This window comes from Panthera leo, chromosome C2, assembly GCF_018350215.1.
Source record: "Panthera leo isolate Ple1 chromosome C2, P.leo_Ple1_pat1.1, whole genome shotgun sequence".
Taxonomy (NCBI): domain Eukaryota; kingdom Metazoa; phylum Chordata; class Mammalia; order Carnivora; family Felidae; genus Panthera; species Panthera leo.
This window is the reverse complement of record NC_056687.1, coordinates 131,299,645-131,321,866: the sequence shown is the minus strand read 5'-3', so window position 1 is coordinate 131,321,866 and position 22,222 is coordinate 131,299,645. Positions and strand designations below refer to the sequence as shown.

Genomic DNA, 22,222 nt, shown 5'->3' with positions numbered 1-22,222 from the left:
CCTCCATATATTGAAGGTTGTTGAAAAATTGGTGGTCTGTCTTGTTTCCAGTCTTTATTATATGAGTAAAATAGGAGTTATTTATCCCTTTTTCTTTGTGGAAGCAACATTTTTATCAGAATCCCCCCCGCCCCCCCACTCCAGTCTCTACAGAAGAACGGCTCAGTTGTAGCCATGACAGGAGATGGAGTCAACGATGCAGTTGCTCTGAAGGCTGCAGACATTGGAGTTGCAATGGGTCAGACTGGCACAGACGTTTGCAAAGAGGCAGCAGACATGATCCTTGTGGATGATGATTTCCAAACCATAATGTAAGTTTTGTTTCAGTGAATGCACATCAGAGAATCTTTTCCCATCTTTTTCTGTACCCATCTCCAGATAGTTCAACTGGAAAAGAATTAGTATAGTCACTGTTTAAATATGTGCACAGTGGATGAACTATTTTACTAGGATTAATTAATCTTATTTATGGCCTAGGGTATAGTTTCGAAGAAAATTATTTGTATGGAATGAAAAGGATATAATAAATGGCAGAGTCACTCATTTAAGAAATATTTATTGAGTGCCAGCCAGATGTCACATTTTTCTGGCCACCAGTGTAGTGGCACAGCAGTAAACCTTAATGGAGCCTTTATTCTACTTAAATTCAGTCTATTAGAAATATGCATATGTGGCTTTACAATAAGTATTAAAATAATCAAATCTCTATCCATACCTATTGCCTTCTGTCTGTAATTGTCCCTGTTGTCAGTGATACAAGTGATTATGTTTTAAATAGCGTTGTCTCCTTCAGCCATGGTTTCTAATTGATTTAAGATTCTTATGTTATACCTGGTAATGTCAGTTGCACAATGTTCATGTGGGGGTCCCCTGACTCTTGTTACTTGATAATCACCTGTTAGATAACCTGAGTCCTCCTCAGTTCAGTGACACATGCTAATTAAATGTCCAGGGTACTTCATTAACCCATCGGGGCCTGAAGTGGAGCATGCGGGAGCTCTGAATTGCCACGCTTTTGTAGGGATATAGGGTTTTTGTTTTCTTTGCATTCTGAGACTTGTATAAAAATCTTGAAAGGAAGGGGAAGTTGTTTAAAAAACATGTATTTTCCTAGATTTAACCAAATGAGAATTTAAATGAATCTTTGTAAACCATATTCTTTATATAATTCTGTTAAAGCAGAATTTCTAATTGTATGTAGGAACAATAGTAGCTTATGTGCTAGATTTCTAATATATTTTATTGCCATTTAATTCCTGACATACATTAATTTAATTCCTTACCATGCATGCGTCTTTACCTTTAAGAAAAATAAAATTGAAGGGGTAAAGAAGCTCATTATTTTAGTGTTATAAATGTGTAGTATTGTCTGTTGTGTAAAAAGACAGTGTTATGATTGTAATGTTGAAATATCTTTAAGAATAAGAATTTTAATATTGTATAATGAAATTAGTTCAGGTAGAGCTTCACAGATGTGACTTTAATTCTTTACCAGAATAATGTTTCCATATTTGTTTCTAATCTTAATATGTGAAGAAAATAACAGACTCTTTTTTAGTGATGGATGTGTTATATCAGTTGGAAACTTGTTTTCAAAAGTAGGTCTTTGGTGTTTTAGAGTAAATATATCTTTATTTTTGTATGATAATTATCACTTATTTTTTTTTTTTTAACTTTCAGGTCTGCAATTGAAGAGGGTAAAGGGATTTATAATAATATTAAAAATTTTGTTAGATTCCAGCTGAGCACGTAAGTTTATAAGAAGTTTGTCACCATGGGTCTTATAGATAAATTATGTGACAAGTAGAATTCAAGCAGAATGCTTAGAAGCTTTTTGGCTATTTCTGAGTGTTGTTCATATGTAACTTTTCCAAAATGAAAATTAATTCTATCCTAAAATTAAAAATGGCAAGATAAAGAGATGATGTCTAAGTCATCATCAAAATATATAAACCTTTGTGGTTTATTTACTAGCTCCAGAAATAACCAAGGAAGCAGTGTCAAATCTTAGTGTGTTTCCTTGGTATCTTTTTCCAAAAGTAGAAGGGCTTTTCTGTAGTCAAAAAATAGTTGCCAAAATATTGTTGAAACTGTTAACTATACTGTAATAACAGCTATTCTGAACTCAGTGTTTAAAATCTTCCTCTATTTGTTATTATCTAAACATCTTGAAATCCTTTATTTAAATGCTGTGGATTATAAAGTTTAACTTTAGCTTCAGAATATTCACACCTGAATGAAGCATAGGGTAATTGGATATACAGACTTCCTTTAAAAGCACAGTAGTAAAATGAGATTTTCAAATGCTAAGGAAGTGCTATAAAAGTAGTAGGAAGTATACTATGCTGACAGATTTTTTTCAATTACTTTTTTTCAACAGGAGTATAGCAGCATTAACTTTAATCTCATTGGCTACATTAATGAACTTTCCTAATCCTCTCAATGCCATGCAGATTTTGTGGATCAATATAATTATGGATGGACCTCCAGCTCAGAGGTAAGAGTTTTTTTATGCATGAGCTAGTAGAAAGACAAGGAAGGTGTGATATACTGATGATTAAGTTTTAATATTTTATTCATGGATAGGATTGGAAATCTATCATGCAGCAACACGTTTGTTATACATTGTATGATGTGTGCATATATCATTTACTCTCTTTGGGTGTTTGTTGACCTGTCATGGACCGAGCTTTTGCACTGTGTTAGATGCCCATTCTTAAGTTGAGAACAGATCAGGGTATATAGATACAGTTCCTGTTCTCAGGAAGAAAGCTTTTGTCTCTAAGAATGGGATGTAATGGAGAAATCCTGAGTTTAGTGTTACTACCTGGGTTCTTTTGTCAATTTTAGAGACTTTGGGAAAGTATTGAGACTTAAGCATGTAAGTATTTTCTTCTGTAATGGGGCCTTAGATGCTGCTTCCCAGCAGAAAGAATAATTGACTGATGCATGTCAGCAGCCATTACAATAAGTCATCCTGCTTAAAATCTCCTTGCCTGAAAAGGTATTTCAGGGTTTATGCGGTAGCTAAGTATTTCAGGCCATATTTGAAATAAGTAAATTTATATGTAAATGAAGTTGGACAATTTTTTTGAAATTTGACCATCAATCTCCCATCAAACTATGCCAAATAAACAAGAGTAAAAGAAGGAAGAGTGATAAAATCCATGGTTATTTTTGAGTAATTATAGCCAAGGTTTTTATGGTCAACATTTTGTTTCCATAAGAAGACATTTCATTTCCTGGATAATTGAGGTTAATGGGATTATGAAAATAACAAATCAAAACCTAAAACTTTAAAGTAATTCACTTTTCCATTTGTTTTGAAGCCTTGGAGTAGAACCAGTGGATAAAGATGTCATTCGTAAACCTCCACGAAACTGGAAGGACAGCATATTGACCAAAAACCTGATACTTAAAATACTTGTTTCATCTATAATCATTGTTTGTGGGACTTTGTTTGTCTTCTGGCGGGAGGTATAGTTACTTGATAAGCTCTGCCTTAATAACATGCATTCTGTATGATAGGATTCACTTTTTTTGGTGTTTTACATAGAAGCCTCGAAAGTTAAGAGAGCTCTTTGGAAAACATGATAACAAAAACATTTAAAAATAGTTTGATTTCAGGCTTTATGGGTTAATAGAATTGCTTATTCATTTATTAGAATAGTTTAAATCTGCAGAGACATACCAGTACAATAAAAATTAATATATTAAAATTTGGGGAGAAACTAGAAAATCTGAGTCCTTACTGCTATTTTATTACATCAAAAAAGAAAGTTGTTTTAATATCCAATATGTGGTTTGTGAGAAGACTTTTTACTTTATTTAAATTACAGCTATTCATTAGTGACTTTCTTAAATGGCATATAGGAAGTATAGCCAGCTTATATGTTTTATATCTTAGACTACAGCTCTTTCATTTTAAAGCAAAGAAAATATTAACCTTTTACAAGCATGCAGTATTTGTCCATTAAATTCACCCACTGAAAATCATTCTTTTTTCTCGTGACAGCTACGAGACAATGTGATAACACCTCGAGACACAACAATGACGTTCACATGCTTTGTATTTTTCGATATGTTCAATGCACTAAGTTCCAGATCCCAGGTAAGCTTAGGTGATCTTAGCTGGCTGATTGAATTGGTAGAATACTAATTGTAAGTAGGCAAGGATTGTGGGGTTTTAGCTGATTTTGTCACCACAGATTACAGCCCCAGATACAGATACGTCTACCCACAAACATGTCATAATGGGGATGGGGCATTTGAGACGATGATAGCCTTAACTTTGACCAGAAGATCCAAGAAAATCATAGGTGTCAGCACTTGGTGTTTCTTCTTTCTATTCTCTTATTATCTGTAGTTTTACAATAGGTTCAAGTTAACATATCTGAGAGTATTAGACAAAACTCATGGGTTCTCTTAAGATGGTATTAGTCTCATTTAAAAAATGTTTTTAATGTTTATTTTTGGGACAGAGAGAGAAAGACAAAGTGCGAGTGGAGGAGGGGCAGAGAGAGAGGGAGACAGAATCCTAAGCAGGCTCCGGGCTCTGAACAGTCAGCACAGAGCCCTCGGGGCTTGAACCATGAGCTAGCTGTAAGATCATGACCTGAGCCAAAGTCAGATCCTTAGCCGACTGAGCCATCCAGGCATCCTGGTATTAGTCTCATTTTAGAAGAAAGTGTTGTTAGAAGTACAAGAACAATTTTGTGTATATTAATGTTTTCCCATTACTTCTGTCAGTGTGTCAGAGCTTAGGACATTTTAAATTTGATTTTCTTCCCATGTTGTATCTTTTTTAATTTTAATTAAAAAAAAATTTTTTTACATTTATTTACTTTTGAGAAACAGTGAGACAAAGCGTGAGCAGGGGAGGGGCAGAGAAAGAAGGAGATACAGAATCTGAAGCAGGCCTCAGGCTCTGAGCTGTCCGTGGTCAGCATGGAGCCTGATGCGGGGCTCGAACCCACAAACTGTGAGATCATGATCTGATCTGAAGTCAAACGCTCAACCGACTGAGCCACCCAGGTGCCCCATTTAAAAATTTTTTTTAATGTTTATTTTATTTTTGAGAAAGAGGGACCGTGCACACACACACGCGGGGGAGGGGCAGAGAGAGGGAGACACAGAATCCAAAGTAGGCTCCAGTCTCTGAGCTGTCAGCACAGAGCCTGATGCGGGGCTCGAACCCACAAACTGGGCGATCATGACCTGATCCGAGGTCGGATGCTTAACCGACTGAGCCACCCAGGGGCCCCTCTTCCCATGTTGTATGTTAAGATGTGATTGCCTTTTTCTTGATTGAAGTGTTTTGATAGAAAATAATGGGCTATGGGCTAGAACCTAGTAGTACTTTTGAGCATAATTGTTTTTGAAAACTGGGTTCTATTTTGAGGCCTGACCATTCATTTCAATTTTAGAATACCTTATAAATCCTCAGTTACGTCTTTTACTATTTGCCATCCTGGAACTTTCCAAGTGTAATGAATTATCATTAATTTAGATTAAGTTTTGAATAAGCTACAACATTTTTTGTTTTATGAAAGGTAGTTTTACATTTTTAGTACACACATAATTAGGTCTAAACTTCTAGAGGGGGTGCCTGGGTGGTTCAGTCGGTTAAGTGTCTGACCCCAATCCAGGTCATGATCTCGCAGTTTGAGGGTCTGAGCCCCGCATCGGGCTCTGTGCTGATAGCTCAGATCCTGGAGCCTGCTTTGGATTCTGTGTCTCCCTCTCTCTCTGCCCTCCCCTGCTTGCACTCTGTCTCTCTCTCTTTCTCTTAAGAGCAAATAAACATTAAAAAAAAAAAAAAAAAAAAGCTTTTAGATTATCTACCTTAATGGATAGAAATGGTTTTTGTTGTGATGAGCACTGGGTGTTGTCTGTAAGTGGTGAATCAGTGAATTCTACTCTTGAAACCAATATTGCACTGTATGTTAATGAAATAAAATTTAAATAAATAAATTAATTTAAAAAATGATTTATCAAAGTAATCATACAAATAAAGTTTCTTATGTTTTGGAATGCTAAAGTTTCTTTTCTTTCTGTGGTCTTGCTGTTAATCTTCAGTCTTTTAGAGAAAACTCTTTCATGATAAAGAGAAGCATTTTTTTTTTTTTTTTAAATGTGTGTATGTGTGAGAGAGAGAGAATCATAAGCAAGCTCTGCACTGTCTGTGCAGAGCCCGATGCAGGGTTCCATCTCCTGAACCATGAGATCAAGACCTGAAACTGGAGAGTGTTATGCTAAGTGAAATAAGTCATACAGAGAAAGACATACCAGATGTTTTCACTCCTGTGTGGATCCTGAGAAACTTAACAGAAGACCACGGGGGAGGAGAAGGGGGGAAAAAAAAAGTAGAGAGGGAGGGAGGCAAACCATAAGAGACTCCTAAAAACTGAGAATCAACTGAGGGTTGATGGGGGGTGGGAGGAAGGGGAGGGTGGGTGATAGGCATTGAGGAGGGCACCTGTTGGGATGAGCACTGGGTGTTGTGTGGAAACCAATTTGATAATAAATTTCGTATAAAAAATTTTTTACAATCCTGAAGAAAAAAAAAAGACCTGAGCCAAAATCAGGAGTTGGCCGCTCAACTGAGTGAGCCACCCAGGCGCTCCGAAGAGAAGCTGCTTTAATTTGTACCCTTATTCCATCTGAATTATTCCAAAATAATAGTTAAAATTAAGAGATTTTGTGCTATTGCCATTGTGAAATTCAGTCCAGCTTATTAATAATTGGAGATGATTGTAATAATAAAGACGTTGTTTCAGGGACCAAGGAATAATATTTATCTCTTTGCTCTGCCAACAGACCAAGTCTGTATTTGAGATTGGACTCTGCAGTAATAAAATGTTTTGCTACGCAGTTCTTGGATCCATCATGGGACAGTTGTTAGTTATTTACTTTCCTCCACTTCAAAAAGTTTTTCAGACTGAGAGCCTAAGTATACTGGGTAAAGAAAATGTTATCTTTTTATAATTTATACATTTTAGATGAAGTATTATATTTTCTAATGCATTTGTTTGAATAAAAATTGCCTTTTAAAAAGTGAGATAAAAAAGTGAGAGACCTGTGTTCTATTTTTTTTCATTTGAGCAAGTTTAGGGGAGACACTTGCCTAACTCTAGACTTTAAAATTTTTTTGTAATTTTTTTCCTGTAATATTTTATAGATTATCAGTTGTCAGATTGTATTTGATGATTCTGAACTATAGCAAACAAAAACTTGTTATGGAGTAATTGTAGTTTATAACTTTTCAATCTTGTATGAAGAAAAATCTAGATTTAAGCTCACTGAAAACCAGATTGCTCTTCTTTAAAGTTAGTGTCAATAATTAAACGAATATTTCACTATTCTTACTTGCTAATTCATTATTTACAAAATAACAGTCTGACCCTGAAAGCAGGAAATTTTAATCAGATTGTATGGAAGATAGGCATTATTCTTTCACATACTATGTATTAAACGTATAGGATACAGTGTATTTAAAAATAAATCTTCTATGTAAGTGTGAGGGCTGGTGTATTTTAAAGTTAATTTGGGTATTTATGAAAATAAGTTCTGAAGTCTCACTGTGTTTTATGCTATAAGTTACAATTTACCTTAAAGTTGAACTGGCTTTTAGTATTTTAATTTCATATTTACACTGTTCCTCTTAAAAAAAAGTGGAGTCTTAAGGAGATAGCTGCAGTTTTTCAAGCAATGAATAAGAATGAGATAGTGTGGATACTATTGTAAAGACATGATCTTTAAATGATGAGTAGAATTCTAGGGTCTCGAATGGAATAGATAGAAATTTCTAAGTAATCTTTAGATAGGCATTTTTCAGTCAAATCAGTTACCACTGCTTGAATAGCCTTTTAAAAAGGCTGTATAAGGTCTATTAAATAGAAAAGGCCTCTTGTATTGTTGTTACAGGTTATGGTTATGAGGTTATGGTTCTGGGAAAGTAGTCCGAGGACTTGGGTTCTAGCTCTGGCTGCTGCCTTTTCTAGCTATATAACTTGGGATTAATACGTTTTGAGCCTTACTTTCCTCAATTTTAAACTGAGGCTGATTGTATGTACCCCATGGAATGCTGTGAGACAGTGTATTTTAAAAAGTTCTGGTAAAATGCTGGAAAAATGTAAGCTATTAAACTTTGCAACTGTGTTTCAAAGAATTGTAAGATGCACCTTATTTTCTCTTGCAGATCTGCTGTTTCTTTTGGGTCTCACCTCGTCAGTATGCATAGTAGCCGAAATTATAAAGAAGGTGGAAAGGAGCAGGGAAAAGATCCAGAAGCATGTTAGTTCGACATCGTCGTCTTTTCTTGAAGTATGATGCATATTGCATTCTTTTATTTGCAAACTAGGAATTGCAGTCTGAGGATCATTTAGAAGGGCAAGTTCCAGAGGATAATGAAGATTTGAGAACTTTTTAACTTTCCATTGACTAAAAATGAGTGTTATGTTAAAGACTTGATTTGAGACTTTAACCTGCTGGCAGTCCCAAATGAAATTATGCAACTTTGATAACATATTTCTTGATTTAAATTGGCTTTTGCAATTGAGTGGAACTTTATAAAGCATATGGGCAGTTATTTAATTTAAAAAAAAAAAAAAAAAAAAAGACAAAACCTGAACCACCTTTGCACTTAAAGAGGTCTAACAATACACTATCTATCTTAGATAGATACAAATTTTTTTTAATTTTTAAATATTGTACTATTTATGGTGGTGGGGCTTTCTTACTAATACACAAATAAATTTAGTCATTTCAAAGGCATTCTTTTGGTTTAGAAGTTGATTCCCAGGAGTGCCATATTTCAGCTACTGTATTTCCTTTTTCCTGCAATGTAAGCAGCACAGATACCTTGTGTTACCAGTTTTGTATCACGTTTTTTGCACAGGATGTGACCACTGTCAGATCACTGTTCTTTTCTTTCTTTTTGTGATTGAAAAGCCTATACTGCAATTTGAAGTAAATGTTTGCTTTTCTTAGTAAGTGTAAATGGTTGCTTTTTTTTTGTTTTGTTTTGTTTTGTTTTAAGTTACGAGTCTTTGGTCTAGCAAAATTACTACAGGGTTATCAAGTGGCATTCTAGGTAGAGTAGCTTTGTCTATAATTAACACTTAGTTATAGAATCAAAAGTATTTAATAGTGATGGGGCTGAAATTTATAACAGATTATATTAACATGTTATGCCTCTTTTTTGAGTTAAATATAAATATGCACTTTGTCAAGTATCATTTTGTCATCCCTTAAATATAAATCCAAGTACCTCACATGAATAACTGGATTTTATTTTTCTTAACGTCTTTTTATGTATGCTTTTAAGCATCTTTCTTAGGAAATATAGAGTGCTATACTTCAAAGAGTCCTAAACTCAAATAGATGGTTCGTGAACCAGGGTTTATGTGGAAGATTCTGTGCTGCCTTGCTCTTCGTGAATCTGCATCTTTTTTGGCTTAGATTGCAGCACTGCCCTGAGCCTGTCCCTTTTCTTACTTCTATCATTTGTTCTCTCCCTGCCTTCTGTTTCACTGGGCATGCTGAAGAAATAGTTGGATTTACTCTTGAAATGCCATCGGTTTTTATACTAGCTTGATGAAGTGTAGGTAATTTTTTTTAGTGTGTTGTGGCAAATATGGGCAGAAATTCAAAATTTGAAGTCCATTTTCCTGTTGAATATTTCTCTCTGAAACAGAAATGGGTTTCAAATTCTTACATGTTTAATTCTTGAAATTAGTGAGTTTTGTATTTTATAATTATTGCCCATTTTTTAAACTGTCAGGATAAACCACTCTCCAGTTTTTATCACCAATATTAACCTGCCAGTGTTAGCACTGAAATATTGTTGTTAATGACAGGGAAAATATTGGTTCTTTGAGTTCTTGTAATTGAAACAGTTGAGTATAAGGAGCTGTCTTCAATTTATTCTACTTTATTCTTTAAGGCTCAATAGTCAAGTGTATATTTTTCTCATCAGATAGAACATAGAAGCCATTGTCTAGTCAACTTTATCTTGAGTGACGTGGTCTCATACCTAAATTTTGTATGACTTTTTTTGTCTGTTACAAAAACTTGAAATATGTTAAGTGCATATCAATCTTTTGCTTTCCATTTTAGGTTCAGAGTATGACTTGTATGAAATAAATGTGCCTATCTTTTCATTTGGTTTTTAAACCAAAAGGATAAAATTATTTCTTTTCTTAAGTTACTGACCTTCCAGTCGGGGCTGTTAACATTAAAATCTTGGATGTTGAAGATACAGAAATTAGGCACTACTCATAGTGCATAGAATCTGTGATTTAAAAAGAAGTGAAATGTACAGTACAGATATACTACGTCCAGGTTTCAATTTTCCATAGTATGACAACAAATTAGAATATTTGTATATGTATCTTCCATAATACATCATCAAATTAGCATTGCTTATTTAAATGTGCTAGTATCTAAATTTAAAATTTTTACCCCATTTCCTAGCCCTAGGACTTCCTAGAGCCCTTAATAATACTAACCTATTTGATTTTTTTTTTTCCTGTAAGACTACCTCATGGAGTCATTTGATCCTAAGTGATTACACATCTGGGAAGAAAAGAAAGGAACTTGAAGTAATTCACCAATTAGTTAGATAATTCCCCGCTACAAAGAAACAAGGCTTAGCATCTTCTCTAGTATTTGTACTGGGCATAGCATGACCTAGAGATGAAATCAGGCAACCTAAACCCCCTCCCCCCACCCTGCCTTCAGGATACAGGCCTTATTTAATAGTAACCACACTCAGAAAGCATAAACACATTTTGTTCACGTTATAAAAGGTAGGGTACATCTTTCACATTGGTAGTCTTTCTGAAATCACTTTAAATTTTGATCTCTTTTATATAGAACATAAGTAAAATGAGTCTTGGCCATACTCCAAATAGTTTCTCAGTGAAAGGAATTGGTGGCAAACCATAAATACCGTATCTGAGAACCTTAATTAACTTTACCTTACTTACTGCCTTTGTCACTGGGCAGTTCATTTGCATTTGACTTCCACATATGACTCATGCAAAAACTTGGATGGATGAATTGTCATTTCAGTAAACTTTTACTTAGTACCCAGAGTGTGCTAAGAATAAAAAGGTGATGGCATCCCTGCCCTTTAAGAGCTCATGGACATGGTTAGCAGGGTATATAACTGTTAACAAGCTATTTCATGAAAGTTAGTAATGGTCTTGCACATTTGTTTTGTTTTGTTTTATTATATTATATTTTATTTTATTTTTTAAAATATTTTTTAAGGTCTATTTTTGAGAGAGAGAGAGAGCGAGCACGAGTGGGGGAAGGGGCAGAGGGAGAGGGAGACACAGAATCTGAAGCAGGCTCCAGGCTCCCAGCTGTCAGCACAGAGCCCTGTGCGGGGCTCAAACCCCACGAACCGTGAGATCATGACCTGAGCCAAAGTCAGATGCTTAACCGACAGAGCCACCCAGGTGTCCCTTTGCACATTTATTTTAAAAATACACATGCATTAAGGTGAACCCAGCACACATTTTACTGGAAGTTTCCCTTGACATTGGCATTTGGAAATCTTTGAAATGCCTTTTTATTTTATTTTATTTATTTTTTATTTTTTTATTTTTTATTTTTTTTTTTAACATTTATTTATTATTGAAAGACAGAGAGACACAGAGCGTGAGCAGGGTAGGGGTAGAGAGAGGGGGAGACATAGAATCCGAAGTAGGCTCCAGGCTCCAAGCTGTCAGCACAGAGCGCGATGTGGGGCTCGAACTCATAAACTGCAAGATCATGACCTGAGCCGAAGTCATTGGCCCAACCAACTGAGCCACCCAGGGGCCCCTGAAATGCCTTTTTAGACTAAGATGCAGTCCAGACAGCTGATTTGCATACTAAAACAGAGTGGGTGAATATTAATCCTAACTGGTATGTGACTGGACAAGCAGATTATCCCCATCATTAAGCTTCCTTGAGGTCAGTTAGAATTTGGCATGAAGATTAACTCTTGTTGGACAACCTTATTTTTTGGTTTTGGTTTTCAGAGTTGGTTGTTGATAATGGGTAATGGCTAACCAGTCCTTGATATTAATGTAGATATAATAGGCTGCAAATATTGTTACAGGTTTAGATTTATAAAGAAATAAGAGGTAGTATCTTGCCTTTGGGGAGTTCTCAGTCTTAACCCTGGAGACCAATATGAGATACATTCAGCACAGTGGTAAATGCTGAAATGTTACAGTAGTCAAAGGAGATAAACAACTTCATGGGAAGAGGTTGTCAAAGAAATTTCCTAGAACTAGTAGCATCTGAATCAAACCTTAAAAAATTAGGAGTCTCTAGCCTAGAAGCAGCAGAATATTATAACCAAGTGCACAGCCTCTACAGAGGTGTTGGCTGGGGTGGGCGGATGTGGTGCTGGAAGGAACAGGTGAAAACTACAAGGAGTTTGGGACTTTTAAGGCAGGAGGTATATAATGTAAGGGGTTGGACAGATAGGAGCCTAGTGGTGAAGGTAAAGACATATTAGACTGGTAGCAAGTTGAAGTATGATGTGAGTTTGGATTTTTGTCTTGTAATACACTCTTGGAAGCGTAGAGGGTGGATTGTAAAGACAAAATAGGGAGACTGCTGAAGAGAATTGTAGACGCTTAAGTGGTAGAGGGACTGATTGAGCTGTGGCAGTCAGTATGGAAAGAAAGGCATGGCATTTCTATCTTCTAAGAGAGAGCATTGACATGGGAGAAAAGAAAAATGTGGAAAATACCTGTTTCGTGCTTTCTGGCTTGGAAGGTAGAGCTGTTGGGAGAATTACTGAAGCTGAGCAGCCTTTAATGGGACACAGGTCAATTTGAAATGGAAGTTTCTGCTGTCCTTATTTCCCAGTAGACATGTTAGATGAGGTTTTAGCCCAGAATGATTTAAAGCCACAGCTGACTAGGGCACCTGGCTGGCTTAGTCATTTGAGTGTCCAGCTCTAGATTTTGGCTTAGGTCATGATTCCAGGGTCATAGGATTGAGCCCCTTGTCGGACTCTGTGCTGAGCATGGAACCTGCTTAATATTCTCTCTGTCTCCATCTCCCCCTCCCTCTCCCCCTCCCCCTCCCCCTCCCTCCCTCCCTTTCTCTCTCTCTCCCCCTCCCTCCCTCTGCTCCTCTCCCCCACTTCCGCTCTTTCTAAAATAAAAAGTAAAAGAAAAACTTAAAAAAATAAAAGCCATGGCTGACCAAGTATAATGTAGGAAAATCATTTCTTGTTATAGGCATTATCTATTCTTTTGCTAAAAGTAAAGCAATAAATGAATGTAAACTTGGCTTTGACAGAATAAACTTTTGAAAATAGTTTTTTTAGTATAGTTATTATGTAGGACTCAGCAAACATAAATTCAAAGTGCTGGAGGAAAGATAACATTTTAGCTTTGTTACAGAGCTTTCAAAACGAATCTGTTATTATTAAGATTACTGACAGGAAGGCACCCATCTGAATTATTGGGAGCACGTCTTTTTAATATTTGCAGTATAAGACACTCTCTTAAGAGGTGAGAGAATATACAGCAAAGAACTGCATAGCTTAGATTGAAGTTTGCTGTTTGTGGAGACCCACTAAGTGAATTGCATTAACATTGGATATTAGCTGCTTGCCCCAAACGATTTGTGGTGGAAGAATAGAAAACAGTGTTTTGTTTTGTTTTTTCTTTTCCATTTTAGTCATAATTCTTCCTTGGATCTTTCTAGCCTCCTGCCTCACACAGTGTTCTAACACAATCTACTTACTGATCTTTTGGGACAGTATTCCTTCAACTTAACAACCTTTTTCCTCTGCCTCAATTTTGAGAATTAGAATTTCTACCTGTTCTTCAAAGCCCAGCTGAAGAGCCTGCCATCCTGGCCTTTATAGATTACTCTAAAGATATGTGGCGGGGGGGGGGGGGGGGGCAGTTTCTTGTAAATACTATTAAGAATAAATCCATCCATAAGATTGGGCATAAAATTGTTGGATTTTATTTTTTAGAAAGCATTAAAAATTCAAGTCCAAGCCTCTAGATTGATAAATCTAGACAGAAATTTGATATAATCTTCCTCCTCATTCAAAGTAAGTTTAAGTGGTGAAGTTTGGGGAGGAAAATAAAAAATGATTTGAGCCATCAGTTTTGCTCTTTATAAATTCTTTTCTGACCTAAACCTGGTAGTGCTCCTGAGTATTTGCGAGTGTGGTACCTGCCTGCATTTGTACAGCTGCCCCAGGTAGACAGTGTTTCATGTGCAGAACACTGAACATACCTGACCTTGCTGTTTCTTTCCCTTTTGGTTGGAATCTAGCCAAATTGACAAATATTCTGGGCAAAGGACCACATTTCTGTGCTGGTCCCATGGCTGTTAGACCTGGCAGAACTGCCTTTCGTATCAAAATCAGGGTTGCCCCATCACCATTATTTCTTCAGCAATAATTGAATTGTTCTAACCCTTTGGGTAGAAACCGTATCTCACAGTCTTAACAGCACATAGTGCCAGAAATTGGTCGAGTGGTTCTGCATGAGCCTGGAGGTCCATTTTGTGTTCCAAGTATTTCTAGCTTTTAACTGTAAACAAAGTGTGCTTTTTTTTTTTTTTTTAAATACAGTGCTTTTTTAAAAAATACTAATCTACTCAACTACATTAAAAACAATTTTCTATTAAGGCCTTCCTATGATAAGTATGCCGAAGTGCTTGTTAGTTGAATAGTAACAATTTGGTGCCATCTTATGGTCATAAAGAAAATACTGTAATGCCTTGACCATTTGTTCTTTTTCATCAAGTCTGCATTTTAAAAGCACAATATGAAACAACTTATGAGTCTGCCAAAATACTATCTTTGGAGCTATTTATACAGACCCCAACCAAATAGATGATTGTAAAAAATGTTTGCTTGATAGGAAAGCATGACAGACTTTATATTTAAGCATTATTAGATCAATTGTAGGGAGTTATAATTGAATATATTTTCATGTTTCTCATATTCATCAATATGGTTATATAATAGGATTGCCTTAGAATTTATGACCATCTTTATATAGGGAGCAGGTCTGGATGGCCCATGAATTAGCCAGTGTGTTACAAATTAGGGAAACAGTTTATTTTAATCTTTGCCTAAGTCACCCACATGGGCTGTTGATTTAGTTTGGAGTTGACAAACTAAATCAGTCTGCTGTTGGATTTGTAAGTAAAGTTTTATTGGAACACAGTTTTATACATTCATTTATGCATTATTTATCACTGCTTTATGCTACAACAGAAGTGAGTAGTTGTAACAGAGACCATATGGCTCACTAAACCTAGAGTATTTACTTTCCGGCCCTTTATAGAAAAAGGCTGCCTATTCATATAGATATTCAAAAAGAGGCAAATAGGCCTATGCACTGCATTCATTGGACTAGCAAGGAAGTGGCGTCAATTTTCTCTACCTTCTAACCTCTAACAGGATATTATCTCTGGGATGGATGAACTTGATAGCAAATTTGATGTTACTGACTCCTCTGAGTCTCCATCAAGGCTCCTATGTGGAGGAAGTCAGAGTCTTAGTCTGTTCTCAGAACATCATCATCAACAGGGAGGAAGTGCCCACTGTAATCAGTCCCACCTCAGCACCAAGGCTCCTTGTTCTTATGATGATTGGGTAGAAAGTTCTGATCTGTTGTCCCATCTGAGTTGTGCTCTTCATCACACACACAAGTGGGGACTTCCTTCTCATTGGTTGTTTCTTCCTAACACATACACAGAAACAAGCTTAATTTGAGTAGACTTTTGTATATCATCCTGCTAGGGAAGATGAATTTTATTAATGGTAGAAACCAAAATATCCTTGTCAGCGCAGTATTAGAGGAAAATGCACACTCTCATTTTCTCAGAACAGAATGTTCCAAACCAAAATATACTTGCATAGTATTTATCATATTTTGAAGGTAAAATTATAATATTTCTTAGTGGATTCCTCCGAAAGGTCAGACTTACCACATTGTGAAATAGATTATGGTTATTATAATAGGGTCAGTTTCTTTAGTTCGTCTTTTAAAACACAGTTCATACATCTTATAGCTTGAAGGGCTATAGTACTTTGTGATTGGAAACTTAGTTTGTGGACATCACCATTCTCAGATTTCAACAACAAAGGCTCCCACCCCACCCCCATTTTTACCTCTTGTTTTCCGTAGTTTCTTGGGACAAGATAAGGCAACATCAGAATCTTGCTCTCTCTTTTTTTTTTTTTAATGTTTTTATTTATTTTTGAGACAGAGAGAGAGCATGAGCAGGGGAGGGGCAGAGAAAGAGGTAGACACAGAATCTAAAGCAGGCTCCAGGCTCTGAGCTGTCAACACAGAGCCTAATGCGAGGCTCGAACTCATGGACTGTGAGATCATGACCTGAGCTGAAGTCGGATGCTTAACCGACTGAGCCACCCAGGCGCCCCCAGAATCTTGCTCTCTTGATGCCATCCTTCCTAGAGGCATCAACTACTGCCTCTCTCTGATCATAAAATAGCACAACATATTCACTGGGGGTGTTTTTACATAGAGGAGGAGGAAAATAGTTTATAATCTCAACACCCAAAGACTTTAAAGTAGGCTTCAGACATAGATCCAGGTGCCCAGCAGATGTTTTCACTTAAGCGCCTAAAACTTAATGTATCCACAACAGAACCCCTGGCTCCCTAATTCCCAACTACACCTCACCCTACACAAATGAATCACAACTGGATAGGAAATAGGAAAACAGAGAGGTTCCTGCCAGTATTTTATGAAGGCACAAAAATGTTGTATAACCATAGCAATTTTAGCATAATAATTTTACCATATAATTTATAGCATTTCTCATTGACACATTTATTTATTTTTTATTTTTATTAAAAAAAATTTTTTTTAAGGTTTTTAAATTTATTTTTGAGACAGAGAGAGACAGAGCATGAGCAGGGGAGGAGCAGAGAGAGAGCGAGACACAGAAACTGAAGCAGGCTCCAGGCTCTGAGCTGTCAGCACAGAGCCCGACGTGGGGCTTGAACCCACCAACTGCAAGATCATGACCTGAGCTGAAGTCGGACTCCCAACCGACTGAGCCACCCAGGCACCCCTCATTGATACATTTATAAACACCGTTTTTTCAGAGTGATGTTAGTAAGTATTCACTCAAAAAAGCTCCCACATCAGAGCAAGTTCTTCTAAAGGTGGATTAATCCACATATAACCCCTCCGTATCATTGAATATAGTTTATTATTCTGTATCCATGTTAGCAAGCATTGAGACACTGGAAAGGAGACTTTCTGTTTTCCCTATCAACATCCTTTGATTTATCCCCCCATAATGTGTAACACACATGAATCAGACAGAAGTTACGGGGAGGGTAATGCCCAGATCGACATACAGCAGTTTTCCTGGAAGAAACAGCACCTCAGTTCATCCTCCAAAAAGCACCAATTATATGAAAAAACACAGTGGAAAAGATTTCCTAATCTTGTATGCTAGATCATATTGGCTCAATTTTTTCACAGTCAAATGTTTCAGTCTTCTAAATTATCAAAATTCCAATATTAATACATTCTGATCAGTTTTTTGTTTTTTGTTTTTTGTTTTTTTACAAAAATATTCCTAGGTGTTTCCTGATCCTGACGACAGTGAATTATATTGTACAAAGAAATCTCCCAACTGTCTCCCAAAGTCATAATGAGAAAATTATTTGTTAAAATATGTATATGTGTATATGTATGTGTGTATACATATATGTACACATATAAATATTGAGAGAATGATTTATCTATTTTAACCAGATATCTAAAATGTTATCAAGACTAGGTAGGAATAAAAGTGATTGCATGTGTATTATAACACATTCCTGTGAAGTTTGATTTTTCTTTCTGAAAACTAGATCCTATGAAACAAGCTAGAAATTCTTTTCCATGTATTACCTCATTCATCTATTTTCCCCTCTTAACAGACTGATACATGGCCTGGTGCAGTCATGCCTTTGAATTTTAAAACATTCTTCCTCAGCATGAGGTCCTCATCTTAGAATTTTTATAGTTGAATGAACTTGAATTTTAGCATATTTCAGACCTGGAGAGAAATGCCAAAGCAGCTTACCGTTTTATTCAGAAAGCTGTTGCTGAAAGTGGGGAGGCATCTTTTTAATAATCTTTATAAAATAAATAGTATTTAATTTCAAGTAGATACAAGGTGCAGAATCATTTTCAGCTGTCTTGACTGAAATGCATCAATGTAAGACATGCAGTAAATACCAAGTACCCTATGTCCACCTCACTAAAAATACAAGGTCACTATATTTGGAGTCTGGTACTAAAAGGACAGAGTTTGTCCTTTTAGGGAAGTGAAATTGCTTCTCTTGGTCTTGGAGGTGACTGCTTTCCAGGGCTCCTCTGGGTTCATGGTGTGCCAGCCAGCTAAGTACCATGTACTAGGGAGTGGTGGTACCCAGTGAAGTCTGGAAATCTCACTGAGAGGGGGAAACTGACTTTGGCCTCCTTAGGATTATGGGGTAAGGCATATCTGCTATTCATTTTTTTCTGTCTTTACACATAGTTTTAAAACCGAGTATATTTCAAATTCGGTTTCAAAAGCAATATAGAAAATTCCTCGATAGCAAGAAAAAAGCGCAGGAAGGGCACAAATACCCATAGGGATCGTTGTTCCTTCTGGTCTTTCCCCCCTGTTTTCTGAGGTTGAGTGAGCTTGGCTGCTTATTCACATTCTCTTGGCACTTCTCTTTTTAGTTTGGCTTCAGCCTGACATCTCTGCTGAAGTTGCTGTTTTCATGTTCTTGCCCTTCTCACCATATTTGATAGTGGTGACCTCCTTGCCTCTGCAGAATTTCTGCCATTATCTCTGGCAGCCATTGGTCTCATGGTGGTGATCTTTCTGCTCAGCCCTCTCTCACTCCTGCCCAGAGCCCTTGCTTTGCTGTTGGTTTTCTTGTGTGGATGTAACAATAATGGCTATCATTTACTACTGTTGTTAGTGTCAGGCACTGTGCTTAGTAATTTAAAAGTACATGTCATTTTATCTTTATGTGACACTTGAAAGTATTCTGATCCCCATTTTATAGATAGGGTAACTGAGGCATAATTCTTCATTTATTTTATGCACAGAGGAAGAAAAGATAATTCCAAGATCTTTCTAGCTATAAAGGTCTTTATCTTCTAAAATTATAATTAATTTGAATTATAAATACAAACTTAAATCTTAAAATTAATTTGAATTTTTTGTCATGATCAATCATCATGAAATGCCTTTAGGGTTTATATTTACAGGATACATACATTAAACTTTCTAGGTCTAGGTATCTTAAAAAGGGGTTGTACCAATAAAGTTGAAGTATAATTTTATCACAACTAGACACAGAACATGGTTATATTATAGTGTTTTTCTTCCAACTTTACTCCTAAGATTTACTCATTTAAAAAAGCTGTCCAGAGTTCCTTTCATACTTAAACTGGTAACTGAAGACTTACATTTCCAAAGCCTCGGGTGAGCTTTGATTAGCTAGAATTGAATCAGAAAGAGCAAGACCTGAAGACATGATTAAAAACAGGGAACAAATTTTCCAAGTGGAATGTGGAATGTATAACATTCTGCTTCTGCAGAGGTGTTTCCATTGCCCCTGCATCTCCTCTGAATTACATCCCTGTCTCTTTTTTTTTTTTTTTTTTAAATTTTTTTTTCAACGTTTTTTATTTATTTTTGGGACAGAGAGAGACAGAGCATGAACGGGGGAGGGGCAGAGAGAGAGGGAGACACAGAATCGGAAACAGGCTCCAGGCTCCGAGCCATCAGCCCAGAGCCTGACGCGGGGCTCGAACTCACAGACCGCGAGATCGTGACCTGGCTGAAGTCGGACGCTTAACCGACTGCGCCACCCAGGCGCCCCACATCCCTGTCTCTTAAAGCCAAGCTCAGAAGCCAAAGCTGAGAATCTTGTGACTTAACCTCTCCTCATCCTGGTGACTCCTGTCTCTTTATCGTAGCATTCAGTTTCACTTTGCCATTTTGTAGTTGACAGATTGCTTCATAAAATGTTCTTGTTATTTCATTGTATGTTGTCTCACCAAACAGCTTGCACAAGCATGACTTTGGGGATCAGGTTCTATATCGTATTTCTTTGGTAAACCCCTCAGATACCCTGTGGAGTGCTTATGACCTCTCATTTCATACATCCAAGATAAGATATATAATGGGGTGGGGTAACGCCTTAATTCTCAGAGAGTAAGAGTCGATGGACATTATTAGATTTTAACTCCTTTACTGGAAGGCTAGGTGGATAATTTTAAGTAAATGGCCCTGATTATAATGGCTAGAGAAGGGAACCTGACTTCTTATGTCTACTGAAGGAGGGCCCCTTTGCTTGAAAAACTCCTTTTAATGAAAGAAAAAGATGAATGATATAATTGACTTGTAATTAAACTCTGTAGCCTATACACTGTTTGGTTGGGTGCCTATCAAACCATTTATTTGCCAAAGTGGAGGTAGAAATAGTCTTTCATGCAAGGTTGGTCGTTTGCAAAGGCAGGGTTGATGATAAAGCCAGGAAATAGGACATTCATACTGGTCTAACTTCCAGATTGGCCCCCACTGCAGGAATCAAGAAAAAGAATTTTGATACAACAAAGGACTTAATATGCTTGTAATTACTTAGATGTGCCTAGATCTAGTTGTTGGAAAAACATGTATCAATAATAGAGCATATGACTGCTTTTTTGATTATCCTGTGAAGAATCAGCTCTTTAGAGACATAAAAACCACCTTAGTACAGAGCCCCATGCACTCCTCCTAAAGTAAACAAAAGTTTTATTTCAAGAACTCTTTATTTGAAACAGAAGCCAGTCTTTAGGGTTGAAAACTTTAGGAACAAATAAGACTGTGTTTTTGTCTTTTATAAATGGCTAAAGCCAGCAAACACTTGGAAAGTGTGTATAGAACACTGGCTGATGCTAGGCGTACTCCCCTAAGAGTATGGTTCTCACTAGGGAAGTGGAAAGACTTGTTTGCCAGATGTTAGGAACTGAATATAGGCCTGTTCAACATGGCAGCTTAAAACTGTGTTTAGGGTTCTTACTGATGGAATGTACCCAGTGAGACAGTACAGAAGAAAGGAAAAACACAATTTGTATGCATAGAAATAAAATAAAGGTTGGGAATACACCTTCAGATCTCTAGATCTTGCCCAATTAGATTGATTCCACTTGCTTGTTTATTTTCAAGTTCTTTATTTGGAACTGGCCAGCACTTTCCCAATTCTATTGGTAGTTGTAATTTTAGCAGCCTCTAGTGTGTTCCAGAGCGGTGCCTTTCAAAGTCTTTTGACTGCAATCCACAGTAAGAAATACATTTTGTACAACCATTTAATATATGATATGCATGCCTAATGATTTCCACTTAAAAAATACTGGTTATGACTCATTGGTTTCATATCCCATTAATAGGTCAATAATTGCAGTATAAAAAAATGGCCTAAGATTCTGATATTGCTGCATATATCACTAATATTTTAATTTCTTCATAGTGTTTCCTCCTTCTCCTCTAGATCTAGGAGCTCAGGATGCTATTTCTTAATTTGTTGGAGCCATTACAATTTCAACTTCTGCTTTAAAACCTGGAGCATATAAAGTATTGCTCAAGCCTGCCATGGGTCTCATTTTCCTAGTACTAAAGGTGTTTACCTTCTGTCTGGCATCCTCAACTTCTCTCTTCTAAGGCTCAGATCTTTCAGCATAAAGGATGAAGAGGAAACATTTGGGAAAAAAATGTTTTGAAATGATAATAACCCAGCTTCTGCTTATGGGAAATAATTGAAGCAGAACTTATATTCTTTTTGAAAACATAGCTGGCTGAGTTGCTGCAATGTAAAGGCTATAGACTTATTAACTTCCTAAAACGGAATGAGAAGTACAAACATGCTTTCAAGTGTGTTTAAGAAAATACAGAAGTTTCTTAAATCAGATTGTATTTATTAAAAACAGAATACAAAATACCCTCAAATTCAAAGATCGCCTCTTAGAGTGTTTATCCCCTAACAGATTAGTTGTAAAGAAAAAAGTTAATCATTTGAAGGGAAGTAATCAAAGTTTTAAGAATTACACATCTGGGGGTGCCTGGCTGGCTCAGTCAGTAGAGCATCTGGGACTCTTGATCCCAGGGTTGTGAGTTCAAGCCCCACATTAGGTGTGCAGCCTACTTTAAAAAAAAAAGAAAA

General features: G+C 36.5%; 1 protein-coding gene across 2 annotated transcripts in view; it reads left to right on the top strand.

The window, feature by feature from the left end:
• The window catches only part of ATP2C1 (ATPase secretory pathway Ca2+ transporting 1), a 170,225-nt gene that overhangs the window by 145,560 nt on the left and 2,443 nt on the right, over window positions 1-22,222 (top strand). Inside the window, exons 21-27 of one of the 2 annotated variants that reach the window (XM_042954480.1) lie at window positions 145-311; window positions 1,681-1,749; window positions 2,381-2,497; window positions 3,330-3,477; window positions 4,016-4,111; window positions 6,820-6,961; window positions 8,201-8,295. In XM_042954480.1, the coding sequence (XP_042810414.1) occupies window positions 145-311; window positions 1,681-1,749; window positions 2,381-2,497; window positions 3,330-3,477; window positions 4,016-4,111; window positions 6,820-6,961; window positions 8,201-8,295 (834 nt within the window). Of the gene's footprint in view, window positions 1-144; window positions 312-1,680; window positions 1,750-2,380; window positions 2,498-3,329; window positions 3,478-4,015; window positions 4,112-6,819; window positions 6,962-8,200; window positions 8,326-22,222 lie in introns of both variants that reach the window. The other variant, XM_042954479.1, reaches the window with a different exon arrangement.